We start from the raw sequence: 25,396 nt of genomic DNA, 5'->3' as shown, positions 1-25,396 counted from the left end.
ACACATTTGTTTGCTCTGCGTATCAACTTTTTTTAATGAACACTTGCAATTAACTTTTTATTTATGAAACACATTGAAACTGGATGAAGGAATTCATACTTCTTAAAAGTGTTTAATAAATCTGCTAAGGGCCTGCGAAGGGCAGGGATGAAATGAATCAAAAAGAATCACCAACTTAATGCGGTACCTTCCAAGCCGCAACTTTATAGTGACTACTACTGTAATAAACACTGAAGCACGTTTTAATGGCAGATTTGGTTTTTTGTAAGACCAAACAAAATTAACTTATATTAACAACCACAAAGATTTTATGTTGCATGAAAGTCAAGCTGCTTACATATGGTTACCCCTGTCTTCTGCTTCTCTTTTGTTTAAAGAAAGCTACATTCTCTACTGGGATGTAGCATTAATAATTAAACTGTCTATTAAAACCCCATTGCTAGAACATGAGTCACAACTACACATAAAATATTTGTAACCGAGACACTGTGAGTAAAAGAAATTAAGTCCCCACAAGTAAAATGCTCATGTAATTTGTTAAGATGAAAACTGCTAAAATCCTTTTAGAAGGCTGTAAGCAGATTAATGTAACTCATTAAAAAGGGTGCTGTCTAATGACTCCTGTTAATTAAGACTGCTCACTGTGAAAGGTTCTAATCAAATAATTGATTAAATTTTGATTAGAAAATACAACTGCAGGGAATAGTACTGACATCCTGTATGTATAAACAAGTTATAATTTATAAGCAAAATTATATAAACAGAGTAAATAGCAAAATTTGCTTGTATTTTAAGATCATTAGGGCATTTTCCTTCCCTCTCATTCTTACTGCTAAAAGCTTGATTCAAAGCCTAATGAAGTCAACTGGAAGGGTCACATCAATCTCAATGGACATTAGGGGTGAGGTATAGGGTCCCCATATCTTAGCAACAGAACAGTGTGAGGGAGCCTCCAAACTGGCTGCATCCGAGCAGCAACACCTGTGCAGCAGTCTTTTTGCCTATCTTTCCTCTCAGTAACACAAAGCTGTTTATTGCAGTTTTCTTGTTGGTCTTTCTGGGGGAGGGATCTAGTTAGCATCGGACAAAACCAAGGCTGTGCAGATGCAATTTCAATACAGCACCCTGACATCTGGTTGATGGTCAACTGTTTTTTTTTACCATCCTTGGGACAAGACAGGAAGCATCCTTGAGAGCAAAGGGAACAGATTAGTTCTTCCTGACCTACGGTGAATGTTCATCAATAAGCAGCTGCAGATGTTGGCTGACAAATGGGTTGGCTCCAAGGTACAAGGTGGCTAAATCCCTCCCTCAGGTAAAATACTTGCTGCAAAAACTGTAATCCTACTTCATCTCATTGTTTATGCTTAGGCAGACTACTCCACAGTAATGAAAACTTTTGAGCTATTAGTCTGAGATCTTGCTTAGGAATTAGCAATAAATAAAGGAAAGAAAGGACACGTGTCGCAATATTATTAGGAAAGCATGAAACCAGGGCAGAAAGCACAAGAGTATCTACTGATATACCAAATTATCTCCACAAGACAGCAGAGAGCAATTAAGAGCTCCTAGACAATGCAGACTGTACCTTCAGGGATTGAAGAGAGAGAGAAGCCAGCCTGGACTGTCTTGACCTGAACCAGTCACACACTCTTCTCACAAGCACTCCTCAGTGAAAAGGGGCATTTCATTTTCATTGCTTTTAGCCGGATGAATCTCAGCGGGATTCAGCTCTGACATTTGACTTCATGTCTCAGCTGGGCTTATTAGCCTGAGTGCAGCAACACACAAACCCAGCTACATGCAACCCAGACCCATGCTGGTTCTCAGTCAGCTCACACCTTATGCAAGTTAAGTTTCCCTTCCAAGCCACAGGCATAGTAAGAAGTAGGTAACTACTCTGCTTTTTTAAATGAAGGACAGGACGCCTAACATTAAGAGCACTTCCTGACCCCTTGGCTAGGCAAACAGGCTATTTACTGAGGTGCCTTCTGGATTTGCAACCTAACTTCACAAAATAACCAGATATTCTGGAAACATAAACTGGTAAAAGTTGCTCAGTAGAGAGCACAAAACTGGAGTTAAATACTCAAGTTTCATGTCAAAAACCACTAGACATTATTAAAAATTTAGAGTCTGACTTTTAAAAATTCTGACCTTAATCTTATATGTAAAACTACTTCCTTGCAGATTAGTAGCTTACTGTTGTAAATGCTGACAATGGTCTGTTGGTTTCTGGGAGAGGACAAGTTTTTATATTGCTATACTGAATGTATTGAATGTTAAATAAATCAAATTATTTTCAATCATGAGTACAAAGAGGCTATGATCGTGTTTCCAGTGAACATACAACAAAAAGCAAATGTAAAAAAAAAAAAATCACCATTCATCTTCCCCTCCATGGTAGGGATTAATTTTAAATACAGTTTGACTCATTTTTTTAAATGCTATTGTATCAGTGGAAAATTCACCTTAAAATCCAGTTATAAAAGATGATAATATGTGTTTTAATTTTTCCTTCTTGCATCAGGGCACAAGGTTCTGTGACACGGGTACTAGGCTTGATCTTTAAGTGCTACTAAAAGCGCAAAAGTTTTTAACAGCTGACAACATCTCTCAATTTGGGGAAAACGCTATGAAATTTAAATCAATTTAAAAAATGAAAAAAAAAAAAATCAAAACCAGTGTGCTACCAGAAAGTCCATATTAATAAGAATTCAGGATTTCACAAAAGTATTCTCACTGGTTTTATGTAAAAACTCCAGTGAACTGTAACTTAGTAGCAGTGGGGGGTTGTACACATGCATAAAACCTTAAGAAGTTAAGAATATCTATGACTCTGCAACACTACTACATAGGCCTCTGGCAGAAGCAGAGACCAAACAGTAACGCGACTAAACCCTCCCTAAATCCATGACCCACATGCTATATGACTGCACCACTAGATGACACTACAAACCCTGTGTTACATATCCTACTGAGAATACTTACTCCATCACAGCACCAGCCAGGGCACAATGGCAAGAGCTTCCATTTGATGAAGGCACTCAGTTAACTAAACATTAAAACGAGTATGAATCCCCCGGGTACAATTATTTCAGTCAGGTTCATTCCACTGCCCCAACAGAAAACAGCGTAAAAGCTACCATTACTTTTATATCTTCCTTCAGATCGTGAGAAACAATTCATAAAGGAGCTCAGTGATGCTATGCTGCTGCTGTTGCTGCTGTATCACATTTGTCATACATCAGATTAAGCAGGTGTCAAGTTAGATAAAAAGCCCCCAAACTCCTCTTATTGGCATCCATATGACATTAACAGAGTATCTTGCACCCACCTGTTCTCATAATTTCTGCCCATGATGTCCACATCAAAATTTATTATATCCTAGCCACTGGGTACTCAGTTTCTCAGTTTGTTTCCAGACTTTCCAGCTTCCAGGTAAGAAAACCATCAGTAATTTTAATTCAGCTATACAAAAGCATACATACAGCAGACTCCACTGTTGTATGAGACTAATATTCCTTCTGCAAAATGAGAAGCCATGGAGGCACAGTAAAGCCTCTACATTATTATATGCTACCCTCTACCATCATTAGCAGCTGAGAGTCTGTGGAGAATTAGCTTTGGATACCACAAGCAGAAAAATTGCAGGAAGGTTAGTACAGACAGGATGAAACTGATGCAGAGTAACAATCAGAGGCCAGGAAAGCCTCCAAGCTAGTTTCCAGAGGTAACACTCCAGGATGTCACCTTGCTTCATTAGCCTAACTAGATCCTGGGCATTTACTAATATTCCATTAACCTGAGCACAAAATGCTGCAAAGGACTTCTCAACAAACATGAATATGCTGTACCCATCAGCTAATGGCCTATCCAAATTGCTATCATCCAATGCAGTCACCTACCAAGATCATGACTTGAGATTTGCAAATGGCTTCAGGTCTTCCTGAAACTTCTCCTTTACCACTGGCCTCTTCTACTTGCAGAATCCTACTAAAATGAATTCTTCCTAACACACATGCAGAGCCAGTCACTACACTGTTCAATGGGCACAAAGGTGACCAGATACTACACTGGGGAGAACAGTATAAAACTTATCCAGAATAAAATACACAGAATATAAACTCCATGCCACCATATCCTTACTTACAGAACCAGCAGAATAATTCCTGTAAGAGCATGCCTTCTTCTGAAACAATACATACTACAAAGTCTCAGAGACAAGACAGATAAAACGTTGATTTGAAGCTTGTTGCATTGTACTCCAGCACATCAAACATAATCTTTGTTCCAGATTGCTCTGTTCTGCTGTTCTTGAACACCAAGATTTAGATGTTATTTTTATGCCACGTGATTACAGTTAAATTTTGGAGAAGTCATTTATACATTACCTTGCACTGGAATAATAAGGGTTTCCTTCCTCCTCAAACCTCCTAATAATTGGCTCCTTCAAAGCTGCTTCATCTGCCTCAGATAACTAAAAACCAGGCAAATAAACAAACACTGATAAGATGTTCTTTAGTATTTTCTTTCACAATGACAGCAGAGCTTTATATGTAGCATCAAACTTGAAGAAACTGCCTAACTCATCTCCCCAATGTTTTTCCACTTTTTAACACACAATTAACAATTTAGCATATTTGACTACTTTTCAGAATGGAGGGGGGTGGGAAAACGATGGTAAAAATATACCTGAGTATAAGAATAACTGGGGATTAGCATATGAAAAATTACTGAAGCTACTGTACTGAATATAAATGCCACGCTGAGTTGCCTTTGGCAAGATTTTTTACTAAAACAAGTCTGTGCTATTCTAACACTGCCTTTCTCTATGGTCCAAAGTGGTTACCACTGTGATTCAGAAAATTTCCAAGTTTCTAACACATTTTACTGACATTAACTACAATTACTTTTTTCAAACTTCTTTCTGGGTATCAATGTGCCCATCTTAGGGATCTGGGAAATTAAGACAGAGATAGATTAGGGTGAAAGGGCTAAGCAGGACTGACATCCTGGACTTCCAAAGGGCTGACTTTGTCTTGTTTAGGCACCAGCTTGACAGGATCCCTTGGGAGATGGTCCTGAAGGGTGTAGGGGTCCAGGAAGGCTGGGCGCTCTTTAAGAAGGAAGTGTTTATGGCTCAGGAGCAGGCGGTCCCCAGGTGCTGTAAGAGAACTGGTGGCAGAGAAGACAACCCTGGCTAAACAGGGAGCTTTGGCTGCAACTCAGGGAGAAAAGGAGAGTTTACAGCCTCTGGAGGAAGGGGCTAGCCACTCACAATGATTACAAAGAGGTTGTGAGGCTATGCAGGGCAGAAATCAGGAGGTCCAAAGCCCAGCTGGAAATTAATCTGGCTTCAGCAATCAAAGATAACAAGAAATGTTTCTATAAGTATGTCAATAGCAAAAGAAAGACCAGGGTGAGTCTCCATCCCCTGCTAGATGCTGAAGGAAACTTGGTAGCAAGTGATGAGGGGAAGGCTGAGGTACTTAATGCCTTCTTTGCCTCAGTCTTTAATAACAAGACAAGTTGTATTGAGGGAATCCAGCCTCCTCAGCCAGACGATAGAGACTGGGAGAACGAACCCCCCGCAATCCAGGAGAGAGTCAGTAACCTGCTACACCACATAGACACACAGAAGTCTATGGAACCGGATGGGATACACCCAAGAGTGCTGAAGGAGCTGGCTGGGGTGCTCGCCAAGCCGCTTTCCATCATTTACTAGCAGTCCTGGCTGACCGGGGAGGTCCCAACAGATTGGAAATTGGCCAATGTGATGCCCATCTATAAGAAGGGTCAGAAGGATGATCCGGGAAATTACAGGCCTGTCAGCTTGATTTCGGTACCCGGGAAGCTGATGGAGCAGCTCATCCTGAGTACCATCACACAACACATGCGGGACAACCAGATGATCAGGCCCAGTCAGCAGGGGTTTATGAAAGGCAGGTCCTGCTTGACAAACCTGATCTCCTTCTATGACAGGGCAACCTGCATATTGGGTGAGGGAAAGGCTGTGGATGTAGTTTACCTTGACTTTAGCAAGGCCTTTGACACAGTTTCCCACAGCATTCTCCTGGCGAAACTGGCTGCTCGAGGCTTAGATGATCGCACGCTTTGCTGGGTAAAAAACCGGCTGGATGGCCGGGCCCAAAGAGTTGTGGTGAATGGAGTTAAATCCAGTTGGCGGCTGGTCACGAGTGGTGTCCCCCAGGGCTTGGTTTTGGGGCCACTCTTGTTTAACATCTTTATTGATGATCTAGACGAGGGGATCGAGTGCACCCTCAGTAAGTTTGCAGATGACACCAAGTTGGGTGGGAGTGTTGATCTGCTCGAGGGTAGGGAGGTTCTGCAGAGAGACCTGGACAGGCTGGAGCGATGGGCTAAGGCCAACTGGAGGAGTTTCAATAAGGCCAAATGCCGGGTGCTGCACTTGGGCCACAACAAGCCCCAGCAGCGCTACAGGCTTGGGGAGGAGTGGCTGGAGAGCTGCCAGTCAGAGAGGGACCTGGGGGTGTTGATTGACAGCCGGCTGAACAGGAGCCAGCAGTGTGCCCAGGTGGCCAAGAAGGCCAATGGCATCCTGGCTTGTATCAGAAATAGCGTGGCCAGCAGGGACAGGGAAGTGATCTTACCCCTGTACTCGGCACTGGTGAGGCCGCACCTCGATTACTGTGTTCAGTTTTGGGCCCCTCACTACAAAAAGGACATTGAATTACTCGAGCGTGTCCAGAGAAGGGCAACGAAGCTGGTGCAGGGTCTGGAGCACATGTCGTACGAGGAACGGCTGAGGGAACTGGGGTTGTTTAGTCTGGAGAAGAGGAGGCTGAGGGGAGACCTCATCGCCCTCTACAACTACCTGAAAGGAGATTGCAGAGAGCTGGGGATGAGCCTCTTTAACCAAGTAATGAGTGATAAGACAAGAGGGAATGGCCTCAAGTTGCGCCAGGGAAGGTTTAGACTAGATATTAGGAAGCATTTCTTTACAGAACGGGTTGTTAGGTGTTGGAATGGGCTGCCCAGGGAGGTGGTGGAGTCCCCATCCCTGGAGGTGTTTAAGAGTAGGGTTGACATAGCGCTGAGGGATATGGTGTAGTTGGAAACTGCTAATGCTAGGTTAAAGGTTGGACTAGATGATCTTCAAGGTTGTTTCCAACCGAGACGATTCTGTGATTCTGTGATTTTGTGAATATATTCTATCCACAGAAAGCCCATGTAAAGTGTAGAAAAAAGAACTGTTGAGATAACATGTACATACTGCTTCATAATTCGGAATAACTACTCATGTTAAATACAAGCAATTTTAAGACATCACAATAAAATTACTTCTTATGGGATCAAGACACCAGTATAAGCATAAACAATGTAATTTAAAAAATAGCAGAAAAGAGTGTACTGAAAAACTAGAAAGATTATTAAACACAATACACTAATTTTCAATTAAAATGTTGAAATGAGTCAAAACCTTTTCCAAACTTCTACAGACTTCCGCTGTTTCATGATTTTCATAAAGTTTCATAATTCTCAGTCACTGAATAATCTGAAGATCAGATTTCTACAAAACTGCCTACTTCAAAAATAATTGGAAAGACACTTTATTCCTACATATTCCTCCTCATACTTCCAAATCAGGGAGGATTCCTGGCTGCTCACCTTGGGCAGAATAATCTGGTGCACAAAGTATAAAAAGATGATGATATGAGAAATACTCCCCTTTTTAAACAATGACAAGAAACGTCATGAATGATCTTCACAATGCACTAGGTGGCATTGGGAGAATGACAGTTACTGGTGTCTCACTCTAATGTCCTTTCCTAGCTCATAAAGTGAGCAACTCAGGTGAATGAGTAAAAGATAATGACATTACTGCAAATGAAAGAAGAAAGCTGTACCTGTTTTCCCTCCCTTGCCTTTTGGTCCTTAGCTATTGTAGCTAGAACAGTTGCAGCTTGTTCCCCTCCCATCACCGATATGCGAGAATTTGGCCACACATAAAGAAATCTTGGACTGAAAAGATACATATTAAATATTAAAATAAGACATCGCCTTATTTCCTAATAAAGAACTAATTCTTTCTTAGCTAAGAATTCATTTTTGTGCATGACAATCTTACAGCATATTTGTTTTTAAAGAATGCAAATTAATGTACTTCAGTGCTTGCAGCATTATGTTTGAAAATGTGAAAATTCTGCTCATTTCCTATATTCAAGCACCTTAAACATTAATTTCTCTTTTTCTTGAATCTCTTCATCTTACACCCAGCCCCCCACAGCCCCCAAAATTTTTCTGTTTAAAAATATCACCCACAACTTCAATGGTATCTGGGACCTTGAAAAATGAAAAAAAATTTATGAGTCATGTCCAAGGGGTCAAAAAAGTAAATCCTTAGGGGTTCTGCAAACATTACTCATAAAAACAGACTCATTAAAGTGAATGAGGATTTTTTACACAAGCTGGTACTCTTCATATGAATGCAGAATAGAGGAGCAGCCCATACTGCCAAATGATTGTTTTGGACTCTACAATTTTTCCTCCAAGAGGTAAAATGGGAGAAAAGCATGTTAGAAGATCTCTGTCACCTAATTCAAGGTTAATTGTGAGCCTACCTCTACAGGTTTGTCAGGTTGTTATTTACTTATGACCATATTCACTGAGAACTGTTTTTTCTTCCAATAGCACAACTTCTGCAAGAGTTTAAATAATTTTTCACACAAGGACTTCCAAGGTTATGTTGTCTTAACTTAGTCTTATCTCCTGTCCTAATTTCAAGTAACACTTACCTATATGCTCTTCCACACATCCCATAGTTTCCAGCTCCATAAGAACCACCGATAATCACAGTTATTTTAGGTACACTGGCACAAGCTACAGCAGTTACCATCTTGGCACCATCTTTTGCTATCCCTCCAGCTTCATATTCTCTACCAACCATGAAACCTAAAGAATTACAACATGAAAAAAAAGCTCACTAACTTTATATTATTATACTGTGCTATACATCATACTACATGCTTTATAGCACATGCAGAAAAAAAATGAAGAACAGATCACAAGGCAAGGCCTTCACCAGATGCTGTCAGGCTGATCTCAGAACAGGCTGGAGATGTAGGTACAACAAAGCACACAAGATGCTATCTAAATGTCATAGCCTCAACAGCTAACAACATAGTGTAACCACAAAATATTGAGCTTATTCACCTGTAATATTCTGCAAAAACACAATGGGAATGTTTCTCTGGCAACACAACTGAATAAAATGTGTACCCTGTGAAGGGGAAAGAAAAAAAAAAAGTAAGCCATTAAAAGTTGGATCAGCGAAGCTATCACTACCAGCACTCTGAAGTCTGTGACAGATCTCCTTCCACTGAAGTCCACAGGAGTATTTGCATCATGAAGTGCTGTACTACTTCTGCTTCATCCAAAGTCAACTACAAAACATGCATTCACTCTAGCAGAAGAAAATGCCAAAAATGTGTGACTCCAAGGGTAAAGCAGAAATAACATCCTTAAAAAGCGTTACTGCTCATACTGAAAAGCTCAACTGTTTTGACTCAGTCAATATGTTGTTAAACCACAGACAGCTAGCTTCACAGTGGGGCATGTGACACCAAGTCTTGTAAGACTGTGTCATGGAAATCACGACAGCCAGTCAGAAAAAAAACCCTCCCCATTTGCTGTACAAAATTGCTGCTGAAATTGGGAAAGGCCACATACACTATCTGCTCATGGCCCTGCCAATTACTGTAACACTCTTTCCTTTTATTAAGGGCAAAAGCGCTCTCCCCATTTTCTAGGACAGGACCATTTTCCTAGCAAAGATAGAAATAGTAGATTCCAAGCTTCTGTTTCAACCAGAAATAATCGAAATCAATGAAGTTCCTCAGGTTATTTACGCACTGCTGGTAAAAAAACAAAAAGGTATGTAGCACAGCAACTGAAAAAACCTCTAACCTCTTCACAATACAAAACCAGCAAAATTTATGAAAAGAAAACAAGAAAGAGAGAAAAATCATGAAGCATAATCTTTAGCTGGCTTTTTCAGCACTCGAAAAGCATAGGTATGATCACAGGAAAACATGTGTCACAACTCATTACAAAAATAGAAAACAAAAAGAATATTGTTAGATTATGATGCTTACAGAAGCAATATCATTGACAAAGGTCTCTCTATAAGTGAAACAAGTGAAACTTGACCATCTGCTCTTACAGTACTGATATGCCAGCAAAAGTCAGCAGGGGAAGATTCCTTACATTTTCTTCATTGGTAGGAAGAAAGTTGCAGCACTAAGTTATCAGAAAAATATTGAAAGTATTACAAATACTGAAAGAGTTATTTTCAACTTGGAAATAACTGTGTTAAAACAAAGGCTAGCCGAAAACAATGTCATTCACTGCACTGCTCCAAGTTGAAAGTATTCATCCAGTATACGAAACTCAATTCCATGTATTATGTTATCACAGCAATAAATCAAGTAAAATTAGTTCCTTTCTCCAAATCTCTCATCAAGGCTTCCTTTTGCCTATAGATTTTCAATACCGATTTCCTCAACATTAGTTTGAGGAGCCTGCTAGAACAAAACTACCATATACAATTGCTATTACAAAAAATTCAACTGACAGTAGTTTCTTGAAAAAATAAAGAACTAAACAAAGAACATGGAACAAGGTAACCAACCACTCTGCCATACTCAGAAACTCTTTATCACCACCAACCCCACAAGCCCATCTGTAAAGTACTGTTAACTATAATGCAATCACAATATTCCATCGAAGATGCCCTTCAGTTCACAAACATGTATTTTAGTTCACAATTTTATGAGACTGCATATATTATCACTCATTAGTCTAAGCCAGGAGCTGCCGCACAACTTATAACTTTCCAGTTATTACAAAAACAATGATGTCGTTTATTGTAGTACTTAACATTCTAGAGGTTAGGTAACTAATAGGGTACTTTATGCAATCAGGATGGACGTTTCTTGTAGTAGCTGTAAGTTTCAGGATATACTATTTAAACTGTTTCTAAAATATGGTCAATTATTTTTACAGCTTATTAAGCTATTCATGTTTACATTAAAAATGTGGAGCCAGTCCACTTTCATTATTTAAAGAAGTTCCTTATTTCAAGAGCAAGCTCTCCACCAGAAGTTTTGTTTCTCAATGGCAACGCAGCTAATCATTTATTTACCTTTTTTGCTGACTCTGAGAAAAGAACTCCATTGTTTCCAATAATTCCTACTGGATAACCAAATATTCTTGCAAATCCTGAAGGAGAAAGATAAATTTGTAAATTTTCACATATATTTATTTTACCATAGCATATAAAGGTAATACTTTCTCTTGGCAATAGAAACTGCTGTTCTTTTGCAGAAAAGTGTTACTAAAAAAATGGTGGGTTAGCCAAACAGAATAAATCCAGCTATAAATCCAGTGAGAACACATACAGAATAATTATAATGTATTTCTAAATACCTGTAATTAAAGTATCCCCATATAAGGCTTTGAATTCATCAAACTTACTTCCGTCTACAATTCTAGCAATGACCTTAAGAAAAAATAGAAAAATATAATGAAATTCCTATCCTTCGTAGTTTTTGATTTCTTTAGAAAGAAAGGCCATGCTAACATACAACTTGCAATTAAACACTTTCCATTTAAAGAACATCAACCATATAAACAGTCTGGATGTCAGGCAAAGCTCATTTACTTTTTAAAGTGTGATTTATCTAATATTTATAAAAATTGAAGTTTCAAGATTAAGAATATTCTAACTGAATAGTTTAAATTATATAGGAACAAAGTTTTCCTGATTAGTTAAATTTCAAAGAAAAAGTGCTACCTCTGGCTATATTAAATATTAATCAGAGAAAAACATATACACCTATGAGTCACTTTCTTAGAGATAAGTTTATTTTCAGCTTTGCTTAAGTTTGTGACATACAAAAATAACGAAGATCTGATCTGAGGTTTCTCTGAGATGCAAAGGAGTCATTTTAAATAAATACAGATCCATTGCTAGCAAGACATTTGCCAGAAGATATTTATTTCAACTCTAAAAGAACATAAATCCAAGCTATTACAACTTTTGAGTGTAGTGTGAGACTTAATAAAAGTGTTCATCTTTTTGTCCCTTAATGCAAAGCAAATCCTAGTAATTTTTGAAAAGTATTTTAAGAAAGGTACATACTAAGAGACTTCCTAAAATAAATACTTTATTGGTAGTGAAAAAGGCTCTGAATATGGGATCTATGCAAAATATGAGAAAGGATGTGGTCTTGGATGAAGGTACTGAGGCAAATAATTACAGAAGACCTGTAGTAGAGTACAATAGTCTCCATCTGTGGTTGGGAGAGCACTGAATTGTTTGGGGTGCTTAAACTCCACAGATTTTTAAATATTTGATCTTTACTTTCACAGGATTAACAGAAAAAGAGAAGCTATCACATCACTCAGCAAGTCTATCGAATGCTTTACCAATGCAAAGTTCCCCATTTGGTGGCAGCTTTTTCAAAAATGTTATCAATCTCTCATCCTTGCTCATCCTTCCTAAAAGTATAACCAAAAAGCATGATATTTTCAATATGTCATTGCCATTGCAATGGATTCGCTGGACAAAAAATATAAAAAAATGCATTACAAGATGTTATGACATTTAAATATTCACTATATACCCCAAACCAGGTTTCTGTAGACAAACTATAATGATATAAAGAGTGATTTCCTGCAAGAAACTGAGTGCATGCATGTATGGATCTTGCATTTATATTCATACCTCTTTGACATCAAAGTTTCTTTTTAGTTGGTCACCAACTATTCCATATATTTCATCAGCAGGAAATAAAGGGTCTTCGGATGGTTCTATAATCACCTGCAGCAATTTAACAAAACAGTGTACACAACAAAGGAATTATTAGTCCCCATTATGACTTAAAAAAGCAAACAACAATTAATTTCCTAACTGCTTTGAACACGGTCTTCTCTTCACCAACCACATCAAAATGCCTGTACTGGCTTGTGCTTATTTTGCATAAAGATCAAGTTTCTTAAACTGAAGGTTGATAATACTTTCTCACTTACTGTTACCATTGTTTCTACTCCTGCCTATACTGTATGTGCTCCACTTCTTCCATGTTATCAAAAATTAAGCATGTCCTCTCATTTGCTTACTTTTCCTCTGTGCCCTATGAGGCAGGTAGTATTCTGAAAAAACAATAAAGATTTTTGCCACACAACTGAGAACAACATCTTGCCTTCCTTCAGCTGCTGAGCTTTGATCTTCAATTCACTCTCTTGCATCTCCTGCCAAAATAAATTAAGGCAATTCCTCCTGCATATGCTATCAATCCTGTTTTCTACAAGGAATTTTCAAATCAATACAATACAATGACGTGATTTAGGTCTAACCCCTCAGTTTTACACCTTTTCATTAATAATCATAGAAAATGCATATTCAAGAAGATACTTTAGCAGGTATCTAACTTAAAGTCCATGGGAATGATCATGTGGGCTTTAAATTAAGCACCTTGCAAGACTAAATTAATCTTAGAGCACAATTCTGTGATTCTGAAGCACTGTTCTAGTTGCTTCAATTTTGCATATAATCCCAGTGATCTTATTGGGAATAATGCACCAGGAATGTAATTACAGAATGGAAACATTAGAGAAAACTTTAAAGACAAGAAACATAACTTTCATTTTCAAAGTGTTTAAAGTCAAAGACAGAAAATGTGTTGTACAAATCGGGGGAAGAAAGGCATTCCTAATTTAAACAATGCAGTGCTGTCAGATTTACACACTTACGTCTACTTTCTTTTGGAGATTTAAACTTCTTACAGCTTTCCTTGCTAGATGAAGTGCATGATTGTCATCCAAAGCATAATGATCTGTTACACCAGATTTTCTGTATATAAATAACAATAACAATATGAAGACTTAAAAAAACCAAATCTGACAATGAAAATTTGAGGTTTTAAAAACTTTTAAGACTTTAAAAGTTTAATATTTATCTTTAGAATATAGATGCTACAATACAGCTCTCCATGTTTTGTTATGAAATTACTTTTAAAATAAAACCCATGCCTGGACTTTTATTTGAAACAGTACATTCAGGTTATCAGACATGACATAAAATAGCAACTCTAGGAAGTAAAAACTCTAAACGTCAATATAAAAGATGACAAACATTGTTCAAATGCAAATTAATTTGAAATTATAATTGATTTGCAAAATTAAATTGAAATTATAAAGCAAACAAGTTTACAGAAATGTTATGAACTGCCCTTAAGAATAACTCTTTATTCACTTCAGTAAATTGAAGTAAAAATGAATCATTTATTGTACAGTAATACTTATTATAGAGTAATACCTAACTTTACCATTCTTTTCATATTAGAACTGGAAAGCGCACAGAATTCTTTGTTTTGATAACAAGTATTCTTTTACAAAAACACAAGCTATTTTCATCTTGTTTGTAGTAAGTTCTGACAGTAAGAAAGACATAATCTGCAAAATACATTATCCTTCTCAATGTGTACTATTCTATTAACACACCGTATTAAACAGTATAGAAAAGTCCTCCATATTATGCACAACGCTGCAGTACATTAGACACGTAAGTATTTTAAAGCAGTCAATGAAGGAAACAAGATCTGAACTAGAGTAACTATGCTATTCCATAAGCTAACTATGCTACTCCAACAAGAAAATGATTCATCAGCACCAGATAAGGACAAAGAAAATCTAAATTTTCAAAATTCGGATATAGTTTTGAAAACATTAAAATAAAATAAAATAAAATAAAATAAAATAAAATAAAATAAAATAAAATAAAATAAAATAAAATAAAATAAAATAAAATAAAATAAAATAAAATAAATAAAATAAAATAAAATAAAACACCCCACTAAAGTCTAAAGGATGGATGAACTCTGGACAAATATTTCTTTAAACCTGCAGTGGAGATCTGCCCCTCCAAGATCCTCTGCTGATACCTCTTCACCTGTTGCTGCTTTAACCTACCACAAGAAAAGGAAAATGAGCTTTAGAGTTGACACTTGTCTTGCGTTAATATTTATACTGGCTTAGTTATAGCAATAAAACAGATCTCTGCAAAATGCTCCTTCATTAATAATATTTCCTCAGTTAATCTGCCTCAGAGCATTTAAAATGTGACAACACAGAATCTTGTCAAAATTACTTAATTTCTTTGACTTTGTATCCTTATTCTAGCATTAGTATGTAGTTTTTATTGAGAACGATTCTCCACTTATTGTGGAGACACTGCTGTGTCCGTTATTAGTGAGTATACTTACATGCCCTTTATATTTATGAACATGCATTTTCACAAAAATTTCTGACACTTAACAAGCAATTTCAAATGTGATACTTTCCCGCACTGTTTCAAAAAACCAATACCTCAGTTGAAACTTAGCATTCTTCAACTTTGCTTTGTATACACAAACTCTTCTGTGAATTTTAAGTTATTTACTTAAATATTAACCATAAAGCAATCATTAGTGGTTTTCATTTTCTAAATCTTCCATTAAACACACAATAACTTAGTAAGAATCATTTCCTTAAAAAAAGCTATCAATGAAATAAAAGTGTTTGGATCAAGTACGATATCTCTGTAAAAATACCTGGAATGCACAACATAAATCCTAGTTTTGTCAAATCTTAGACCTGACAGGATAATTTGAGAGTGAGCGAACTCCTTAAAATAAAGCAGTATGCTCTACTGCATGGTAAAAAACCCCTTTCTAATGCATTTCCACTCTACCACAACTGCTTTGAAAAGGATTCTCTGTAAGCTGGTGAAACCATGACTCATCACACACAGAGAATACAGAGGTAGTGTAAGACACAAGGGAAGAGAAAACTATCATCACTTCCAAAACACAGCTCAGTTTCCAAGTTCTGTGCCTAAAACCAAAGCACACTAAATATAAAAATATATATACACACACCCACATGTATTCCAAACTGTCAAGTTTATAAAATTAAGTATAGATAATTTCTTCACTAGTAGGGTTTTTGCTTTTAAATTTGAATGGCTACCCATATAATATGAAGGTGTGACATTCTGTTACTAATTAATGAAAAGCTTCTGTCAGAGGCATAGTTAACTTGAGTCTTCATTAAACCACAAACAGAAGAACATACTTCTGAGAGAAATTAAGAAAAATTTCTTCATGGTTAGCAAACACTGGGCCAGACTGCCCAGGGAAGTGCTTGAGTCAGCATCCCTGAAGGTATTTAAAAGACATGTAGCTGTGGCACTTAGGGACACAGTTTAGTGGTGGACTTGGCAGTGTTAGGTTTACAGTTAAGACTCAATTATCTTAAGGGTCTATTTCAACCTAAACGATTCTACTGTATGAAATAATTCTATACATCTCTCTTCACACATCTGACACAGTATGCAGTTATAACATATGGTGATTCTGTGACTACTGCAGAACTTTGCACAAATCTGAACACAGCACTGATGTCTATTAGTGCAGAAATCTAGATGCTAATTTCAACAAACTTTAAAAAAAATGTCTTTTTTCCTCTTCCACAGAGGTGAAGTTTTCCTTCTCCGAATCACAGAATTGGAGTTGTGGAGTCTGTCAGCCACTCTGGGAGATTGTCTAGTTTAACTCCTCTGCTCAAAGCAGAGTCAATCAGAGAAGGTTGCTCATGACCATGTACAGTCAAGTTCTGAGTATCTCCAAGGATGGAGACTCTACAACCTCTCTGGACAACTTTGTTCAGCATGACCACCCTTACAGTAAAAACCTGTTTTCTTACATCTAAATAGAATTTCCTATATCTCAGCTTGTGTCTCCTGACCTGTCACTGGGCACCAATGAGAAGTCTGGCTCTACTATCTTTACTTCCCACAGCAAAGTATTCATACACATGGACAGATTCCCCCTGAGCCATCTTTTCACCAGGCTGAAAGGTCCTAGCTCTCTCAGCTCCTCCTCATATCACAGATGCTCCAGTCCCTTCATCATCTTCATGGACCTTCAGTGATTCATTCAAGTATGCCCATGTCTTTCTTGGTCTGGAGAGCCCAGAGCTGGACCTAGCACCCCAAATGCGTCTTACCAGGGCTGAGCAGATGGGAAGGATTGCCAGCCTTGACTTGCTGGAAAGTCTCTAATGCATGCTGAGGATGTTGCTAGCTGCCTTTGCTGCAAGGGCACATTGCTGGCTCATGTTCAACTTTGTGTTCACCAAGACCTACAATGCCTTTTCTGCCAAGCATCTTCCCAACTGGTTGATCCCCAGACTGTTCTGGTGCCCAGGATTACTTCTTCCAAGGAGCATTTGCCTGCTGTGTTTAACTTCCAAAGCTTCCATTCAAGTCTCTTTCTCCAGCCTGTCGAGGTCCCTCTGAAAACCAGCACAATCATCTGCTCTATTAACCACTCCTCACAGGTTTTTGTCACCTGCAAATTTGCTGATGGTGAACTCTGGACCATTGTCCAGGTCATCAGTGAAGATGTTGAATGGTATTGGTCTCAGTAGTGGCCTCTGGGGTACACCACTAGTGACCGACCTCCAGCTTGAGCCCAGCAGTTCAGTCAGTTCTCACCACCTCACTGCCCATTTACCCAGTCTGTACTGGATGTTACTGAAGAGTGTCAAAAGCCTTGACAAAGTCAACATGAACAACATCCACTGCTCTCTCTGCTTGCACTAAGCCAGTTATCTCAGCATAGAAGTCTATCAGTTTGGTCAGGCCTGATTTCCCCACTGTAAATCCATGCTGACTACTCACAGTCACCTTCTTGTCCATAGTGCTTTTGGAAACAGCTTCCAGGATTATTTGCTCCATCACCTTCCCAGTGCAATGCAGTGCAATAAAGCATTCTATGAATTGCAGTTTAAATAGTACTAACTTTCTTAAAGTTCATAAAATTCAGAATGCAAATAGAGCCATGACAAGGTATGTGGGGATTTTCAAAGAAATCCCTGTTCAAGCTACTTCGGCTAGCAATCATCAGGAGAAACAAACACAAACTTGAGATAAATGTGCATTTCCCACAATAGAGGAGGCTGACATGTAGAAGAGTACCTAACGCATAAATATACATGAATTTGACAAACTTATCCCTTTTTACTAGACTTTCCTTCACTGCTGAGCACAGAAGGTAGCAAATTTTCCCTGAGGAAGGAAGAATCAGAAGTTTCTGGAATAGGATGGAGAAGTCAACAGGTCAACGCAGCATTCTGAGCTACTGAGCAGTATTGCCAGGGGTGGGGATATAGATTCCTCAGCTTGGGGGAGTGCAGGAGAATGACCCTAGATATTACTACTGCTGTGACACCTCTCCTCTCACTACTGAGATCTACCTATTCATTAAGTCATTACTCCTCAACTTCCTAAAAAGAAGGCCAAGGAAACTTGTACTTTAGGTTTTGCACTGTACCTTCAATTCACTTAGTTTTAGCATACACATTCCAAGACTAATTGTAACTAACATCAAGGATTTTCTTTTGCTTCCTTGGGATGTTTTGTTTTAGGCAGTTGAGTGATAAAACGCAATCCAGTTTTCTTCATATAGGAAAGACATTTTGGGGAACAGAGCATACACAGTAATAGCTACAATATCTGCTATAACATGGAATGGAAGTTTCTATGGGAGTCTGAAGTAATTTTGATGCTTAGAGAAAGGCAAGCAAAATACTTTCAGCGAGAATATGAAAAGCTCTACTAAACAGAAAAGCTGACAGGTAGTGATATTGAATTTTGATCTATACACACAAAGATAAGGATCATTACATCTGCAGGTTGCTAAGGAACAAATTAAATTGGTAGAACAGTGGTGAAATCTTTCTCTGGAAGTGGTGAGAATTTTCATCCTTTCTAACTTCACAACATCCTTGCAGTCACTGACTTGCCTCGCCACATGTTCCCTTTGAGACCTGACTCAGGCCACCCTTTTTCAGCTGCCTATCCTGGCAAAAGTCTCCTGCTACATCTCATTGATACACATCTATGACCTAAATTCCCATGTGATGTTAAATGATTACTATCTTCTTAAAACAAGAGTGTCTGGTTCCCTTTTTTTTCAGCTTCATAGCCAGCTTCCTGGCTAGTACTGGATATTAGCGTCTTATTTTGTAACTGCTGGAGCTGTAAAGAAACTGGCTTTAAGTAAGCTCTCCAGGACACATTACTCAGTGCCCTCAAGGGGTCTTCCAGAGTCTGATGAACCTTTCCAGCTCTAACATAGCTCCAAGCAGAATCACTCAAGGTGCACAGCAGTCCCCAGCACTCCTGCCAATGAAAATGCTATGTCAGAAGAGCTGAGTTTGCTCAGGTCTTTCAGATTTACTACCTGAGCTTCTGCAACAAATTACTCTGAACCAGAGCAAGCCTCAGAGGCAGTACAGCCACTTTATGTGCCACAGGCTCTAAGTTAATGAACTGGGCTGGACCTAGAAAGGGTTATACAGCCCAGGTGTTCCTGCAGCCAGGGCAGTTACTTGTAACACAATAACCAAGCTAGCAACAGTCTGATGTAAAAGTTCCTTTCTTTCATTGCACTAACTTCCTTACCCCAATAAAAAGATGTATGAATCACCCAATGTTACTCACTCAACTAATATCGTTATACATATTTATGCCACTTTTCACCAAGAAACTCCTAATACCTAAACTACAGTGATAAATTTACAGAAAATTGCTTAATTTTGAGGGAGGATTTGTCTTTGTTTACTTATAAACAACAAGCTGAGACTCATACAAGATAAAAAGGAACAAAGACCTAGGTAAGACATTTCAAACAATTACTGCCAAAGAAATTCCAACAAAGAAATTCTAGAATTCTAAATGCTAATGAGCAGTAAATAAATTAGTGTTAAATGACATATTTGCTATTAATTACTTCATCTGCTTTTGCTGATTACTTTGTTGTTCTTGTCAACTTGGAAAGCCTCCACTGAAACAATGCAATACTTCAAGTTAAATGCATTATTTTATTATGGTAGACAACAAAGTATCCTTGTACTTATAGGAGGGTATGTGTGTGTGTCCCCATTGCTTTTGATATTTCAGTTACATTCTGAATTTATTCAAGATGTTGTGGAACAGTAATTAGCATATACCAGCCATGGAAAAGTATGTCTGTATAAATTATAAGACTTTTTTTTTTTTTTTTAAGCTGCACAAGAATTTAAAATCCATCTATACAATAAACTTTGGAAGAAAAATGGGTATAAAATGCTAAATCCATTTTTAGCATCAAGATGACACAGTGAGGGGAAAAACACCCTAAAGTAAAGGAAAAGAATGAAATGCAAAAACATACTGTGGAAATGAGAGCAGTGCTGTACAAGTAAACACTAAATGATATTACAGTAACTTCTTCATGCTTTTAAGGAAATTAACATAATCATGCCTTAGGAACTGGTCAACAAAAAAAATCTGTCAGTCATTGCCTTTCCATAGTTTATGGGACCTGCTACCTTTTCCCAATGGAGTGGTGGAAAGAAGTGACTTCGAGCAGACTCCCCCTCCTCTGTTAGTACAGGAACTGAGTGGAGCAGTATCTTCACTAACAATGCTGTTACAAAGTGATTTCTCCATTTAGGCCTGCTCAAGTTGGAAGGATGTTTGACAACTGATCTGCACTTGGCTTTGTCACAGGAAGCATGCCTAAAAGTTCCCAAAAGACTACAACCAAAGCAGAGCCAAAGTGCTACCTCAGGCCAGTATGTTCAATGAGCCAAATATTTGACTATTTCAAAAAAGCAAATTTACCCAGTCAGACTGGAATAGTTGTGCTGGGTGCTGCCCTACCTGGTAGTTCTAGCACTAATATAACATTTACTACTGGAAATTCCTTTCTTCTCATAAAGCTTGTGTTAAATAAAATAATCTGTTAGCAAATATTATTATTTGTATCAGTATAAAACTGAGCCTACACTACAACATACACTGGTACAACTTTTTTTAAAAAATAAACCCCACTCAAGCATTTCCCTTCCTGTTGGAGACAAGCTACCATAATTTTAAAGCTATCTTATGTTACAATATTTCGCACAGTCACAAATTCCATCATGAGTTCCACAATAAAGCAATTTTAATTCACAGGAGTTCTTCAGGTCAGTTTCCTTGGAAACAATTCCCTTACTAAGAAAGTAAGGAAATGATGACAAACTCCATCGTAAGTGTATCTCCTTTGTCTGTAAATTCACATAAAATACAGCAGATCAGTCCTGCTTCTAAAGTTCTCTGATGTTGACTCTGAGATATATAGTATATGCCTGGAATTTTTTTTTTTTAATTTCACATCAAACCTAGAGACTACGTAATTGAATACAGAAGGCATTGTTATCATTTAAAATGTGTACGGCAATCTAAAAGCAGTATTATAAAAACACCTTGAAGTCTGATTTATACATACACCTCTAACGGACAGAATAGATTTAATTCAGGATATAAACATTCAGATATACTTAAAAAATGCAAACTAATCTACAGATATCTGGAAAGACATCTACCTCACCAAGAAAGGTCTCAATAGTTTTAGCTGTACAACTGTCAGCAGCACAGTATTTTCTAGTAACTATGTTACTAGAAACTTCATTATCCTTACCAGCGGTGGCCCTCCCAAGAATATTGTTCCCTGTTTGCCAACAATAATACTTTCATCAGCCATCGCAGGTACATATGCTCCTCCTGCTGTACAGGATCCCATTACCACTGCTATCTATTGGGAAAACAAAAACCACAAGTTAATGAATTGTTCAACCCTTAAAACCAGCAAATGCACATATTACTATTATATATTGTACTGATTTTAATACAGGTTCTGGGACAGCACTGCAAGATTATTTTTGCCTGGCACAGCAAACTTTTTATTTATGTTTTAGCTTTTCTTCAAAACAATAGGAACTCTCTCTAGTTTTCAACAGTCTCTTGAACTATGATCTTCAGGCCACCTGCAGGAAAATTCACATGTGATGTACCATGAACTTCGTATGTGAAATGTTTGAAGCGGCACACGTTCTACCATGTAATTTGTTTTTACCAACGAATGGTAAAACACTGAAACCTAGAGGTTGCTCCCAGTATTTATGCTTAAGTCAGAGCTTCAGTTGTTGCTTACTGGCATAATTTCACCAATGTTAACATCCTTTGAAGAAAATTCCTCACATCTACGAGTATGTAACTTCAGTTCTTCAATGGATCAACTAACTAAATCTGCCCCTTCAAGGTGTGTTGAATATATCTCATCACAGGCTTAAGCATGAATAATCTCTGCTTCATGCTTTTGCCTAATCTTGACATGAACATATAACCAATGAACATTTCCTACCAGTAATATTTTGGTGACACTTTTACAAAACTGAATTCACCCCAGATATGATGAATAGTGTAGCAGCATAGGATCATGAAAGTGAAGTTTCTCACTTAATTTCTCCTTCAGGAGAGCTCCTCCAAAGAACTTTTCAAAACAGCTTGTAAAGCAGAAGAAATGGAATACTAATATGGAAAAGGCAGACAATAAGAAATGTTTTTTTTCACAACCACAAAAAAACCCACAAACCACAAAATAATGATATTTTGTGTTAACTTTGTTTGGAAATATTTATAAAGCAACATCAAATAGTGTTCTCTATTAAACAGTAATTTAATAATTTAATGTTTGCTCTTAAAAGAAAACAGCACACAGAAATAAAACTTCCAAATCACATTACCTCTATCTAAAGCAGTAGATGAACTATGTCAACCTGCTACCATCAAATCACACAGCTTTTCTAGTAGTTTTCAGTATCTTAAACTATATTCAGTCACATGATTAATCTGCAGTGTTTCTGTTGTGTATTTAATAAATAGCTCCTCATAAATACAAAGATAACATAAGCCTCTAGAAATGGGAGAAACATGGGGAAAAAGTTCAATTAGATTTTTTCCCCAGGACTTCTGTTTTTTCCCAACTCTTCATTTTACCACGCTCACGCCGAAAAATATGCCTGCATTTAAACTTTAACTCAGGGGTTACTTTTCCCAATACATAATCTGGAATATGTACGTATTGGAAAAAATCAAAATCTACCTGTCAAATAGCACAACCTCAAATTCCCAACTAATGTGCTACTTCCTGACTTCATTTTTTGCATTACTACATGGGAAATTACTTAAGATCAAAATAACAATCAACAGTTCTGAATGCACACACAGTATTTCATACCCACTGATCAGCTCCCCACTGTATCCATGCAGCATATGAGTATGAGAGAGCTTAGGAAGCAGTTAATGACAAGCTAATCACAGCTTCCTGATTCACAGCCATACAGACATCAATGTAATTTAAAGCTGCAGTAGGAGTATAATAAATTAGTCACAGGTAAAAGTGGAGGGGGAAATTAAAAGCACCATAGGCAACTGGAAAAAAAAAAAAAAAAAGAAAAAAAACCCAAGCATTTTAAGGGCAAAATTGAGAGTGGCTGATGAACTGATGAAATGGACCTTCTGGCAGGCCACAACAAAGAACACCAGGTAGAAAACTAACAACATCCAGACTCCATGTCAGAAGAATTAACCAAAATGGAAATTAGAGGGAGCATAATTTCCTAACACCATTTCCTAATGAAACATCCTCTGAGACATGGAAGATGATTCTAGTTACCACAGTCTGTTAGGACAGAATCAAAAGCAGGTTTACAAATGCTAACAGTGCCTTTTTGAAATTAAACAAAGGATAGAAACATCTCCCAAACAAAACACACCCATATGGCATCATTTAAATGAAGGAAGCACTTTGGTAAAACATTTTTCCCGGTCTTCCATAGATATTTCAAGAAAGTTAGACTTTCATCAGTGTCATACCAAACAGAAATGTGTTATATTAAAAGGCAAATCTTTCCTATACTTAGCTTTTATTGTACAGGAGTACAGTGATACTCTTAATACAACACTATACAGTAATTAAAATAAAAACAAGTTCAACTTTATAAGGAAACACATTAAAGTTGTTTCAAGATATTCAGGAAAACTCCAGCATGACTTCAGGGCCAGGCAGTTCTAAAAAGGTTCTGCATCAGTAATTTCAGCCCTGCAAACAGGCTTTACATAAGCATCTTTGACATAACATCTAAAAATCACTACTCCCGTACCAGATTATGAATGGAGTCTCTAGCAAAAACAAGGTTTACCAAAACTTCTCCTAAAAAGACAATTCAGCAAAACAGCCCTGTAACTGTCTCTTTTGACACTTGCTGTTCCACAAAAATGCTGGGACCAATTTTATTCACATGTATAAATCTAAAGTACAACCCAGACCTACTGGTGACTCCACAGGATGGCCAGCTTGTAAACTGTCTTTTTTCCAAAACATTTTTGTTCTAACTAAACAGTGCTTTTCCTCTGGAGACCTAGCTAATCACTACAATTCCTCCACTTTTATTGTTTGTAAGAAAAGAACTGCAGAAGTTAAATTACATCAGACTTTGTAAAAAGATTTAGTGTGTTGTTGGAATTGTCAGCCTTGGATTTCTCTGGAGGCAATGGATTTCGGGATTCTTTAGTAGAGGAAAAGATGGTTGAAGATCTGAAGTCTGACTTGCTTCCAAAATGTGCCCAAAAGGTAACAAAGTAAGAAATGTACTTTCCTCAGAAATCATGCAAAGTCAATGTCTGCTATGTAAGGAGTCAGATGGAATACTGTATCCTTGACCTCTGATTCTGCTTCACACTGAAAGGAAGTATTAGCTTCTATTTCCTCCTTTTGGACTAGGAGATTCAAACAAGCACAGCTTCTCACTGAGAATAAATAAAAATGGTTCCAGCCCAACTACACCTCATAATGACATATGTTGGTAAGAATGAAGAAAATAAAGTCCTATTTCCACTTTACATTAATGAAGAGTTCAAGAGTCAAATACGTCAAAACAATATGGCGGTGAAATACTTCCATGACAGTATTCAGATGAAACAGCAAGTCAGCTAAACATTTACTCTGCTTGAGGTTCCAATGCCTATTTCTAAGCCTAATGTTCTAAACCAATTTCCTCTCAGGTGGAATATCCTGAAAATTTCCTTCACCTTCTTTCATCCAGCCAATATACAGTGATAGGCATTGAACTGACAACTACGCCTAGGAGCGGGATCTTGAAATTAAGATAACTCAGTGAAAATACCAACTCACTGCTCAGCAGTCAAAAAAAATCAAGTATGTTAGGAACTACTGGCAAAGGACTAGAAGATAGAACAGTATATATCATTATGCTATTACATATTGTACCGGGTCTGGCTGAGCCGGAATTGGTTTTCCCCTGTAGCAGCCCTCATGGTGCTGTGTTTTATGTTGGGAGCTGGCAGGGTGTTGATAGCACACTGGTGTTGTGGCTACTGCTGAGTAGTGCTTACACAGCAACAAGGCTCTTTCTGACA

At 37.7% G+C, this 25,396-nt stretch overlaps 1 protein-coding gene across 1 annotated transcript in view; it reads right to left on the bottom strand.

Moving 5' to 3' along the window:
• MCCC2 (methylcrotonyl-CoA carboxylase subunit 2) overlaps positions 1 to 25,396 on the bottom strand; it is a 42,166-nt gene that overhangs the window by 2,996 nt on the left and 13,774 nt on the right. The window contains exons 7-16 of the mRNA XM_074812010.1: positions 21,597 to 21,710; positions 14,950 to 15,014; positions 13,801 to 13,900; positions 12,773 to 12,868; positions 11,473 to 11,545; positions 11,189 to 11,265; positions 9,199 to 9,265; positions 8,781 to 8,937; positions 7,893 to 8,007; positions 4,395 to 4,480 (exon numbers count right to left, since the gene is read on the bottom strand). Of these exons, the coding sequence (XP_074668111.1) occupies positions 4,395 to 4,480; positions 7,893 to 8,007; positions 8,781 to 8,937; positions 9,199 to 9,265; positions 11,189 to 11,265; positions 11,473 to 11,545; positions 12,773 to 12,868; positions 13,801 to 13,900; positions 14,950 to 15,014; positions 21,597 to 21,710 (950 nt within the window). The remainder of the gene's footprint in view (positions 1 to 4,394; positions 4,481 to 7,892; positions 8,008 to 8,780; positions 8,938 to 9,198; positions 9,266 to 11,188; positions 11,266 to 11,472; positions 11,546 to 12,772; positions 12,869 to 13,800; positions 13,901 to 14,949; positions 15,015 to 21,596; positions 21,711 to 25,396) is intronic.

The sequence above is a fragment of the Strix aluco genome, chromosome Z (assembly GCF_031877795.1).
Source record: "Strix aluco isolate bStrAlu1 chromosome Z, bStrAlu1.hap1, whole genome shotgun sequence".
NCBI lineage: Eukaryota > Metazoa > Chordata > Aves > Strigiformes > Strigidae > Strix > Strix aluco.
Note: the sequence above shows the minus strand (reverse complement) of the source record. Positions and strands in the feature narration are given on the sequence as shown.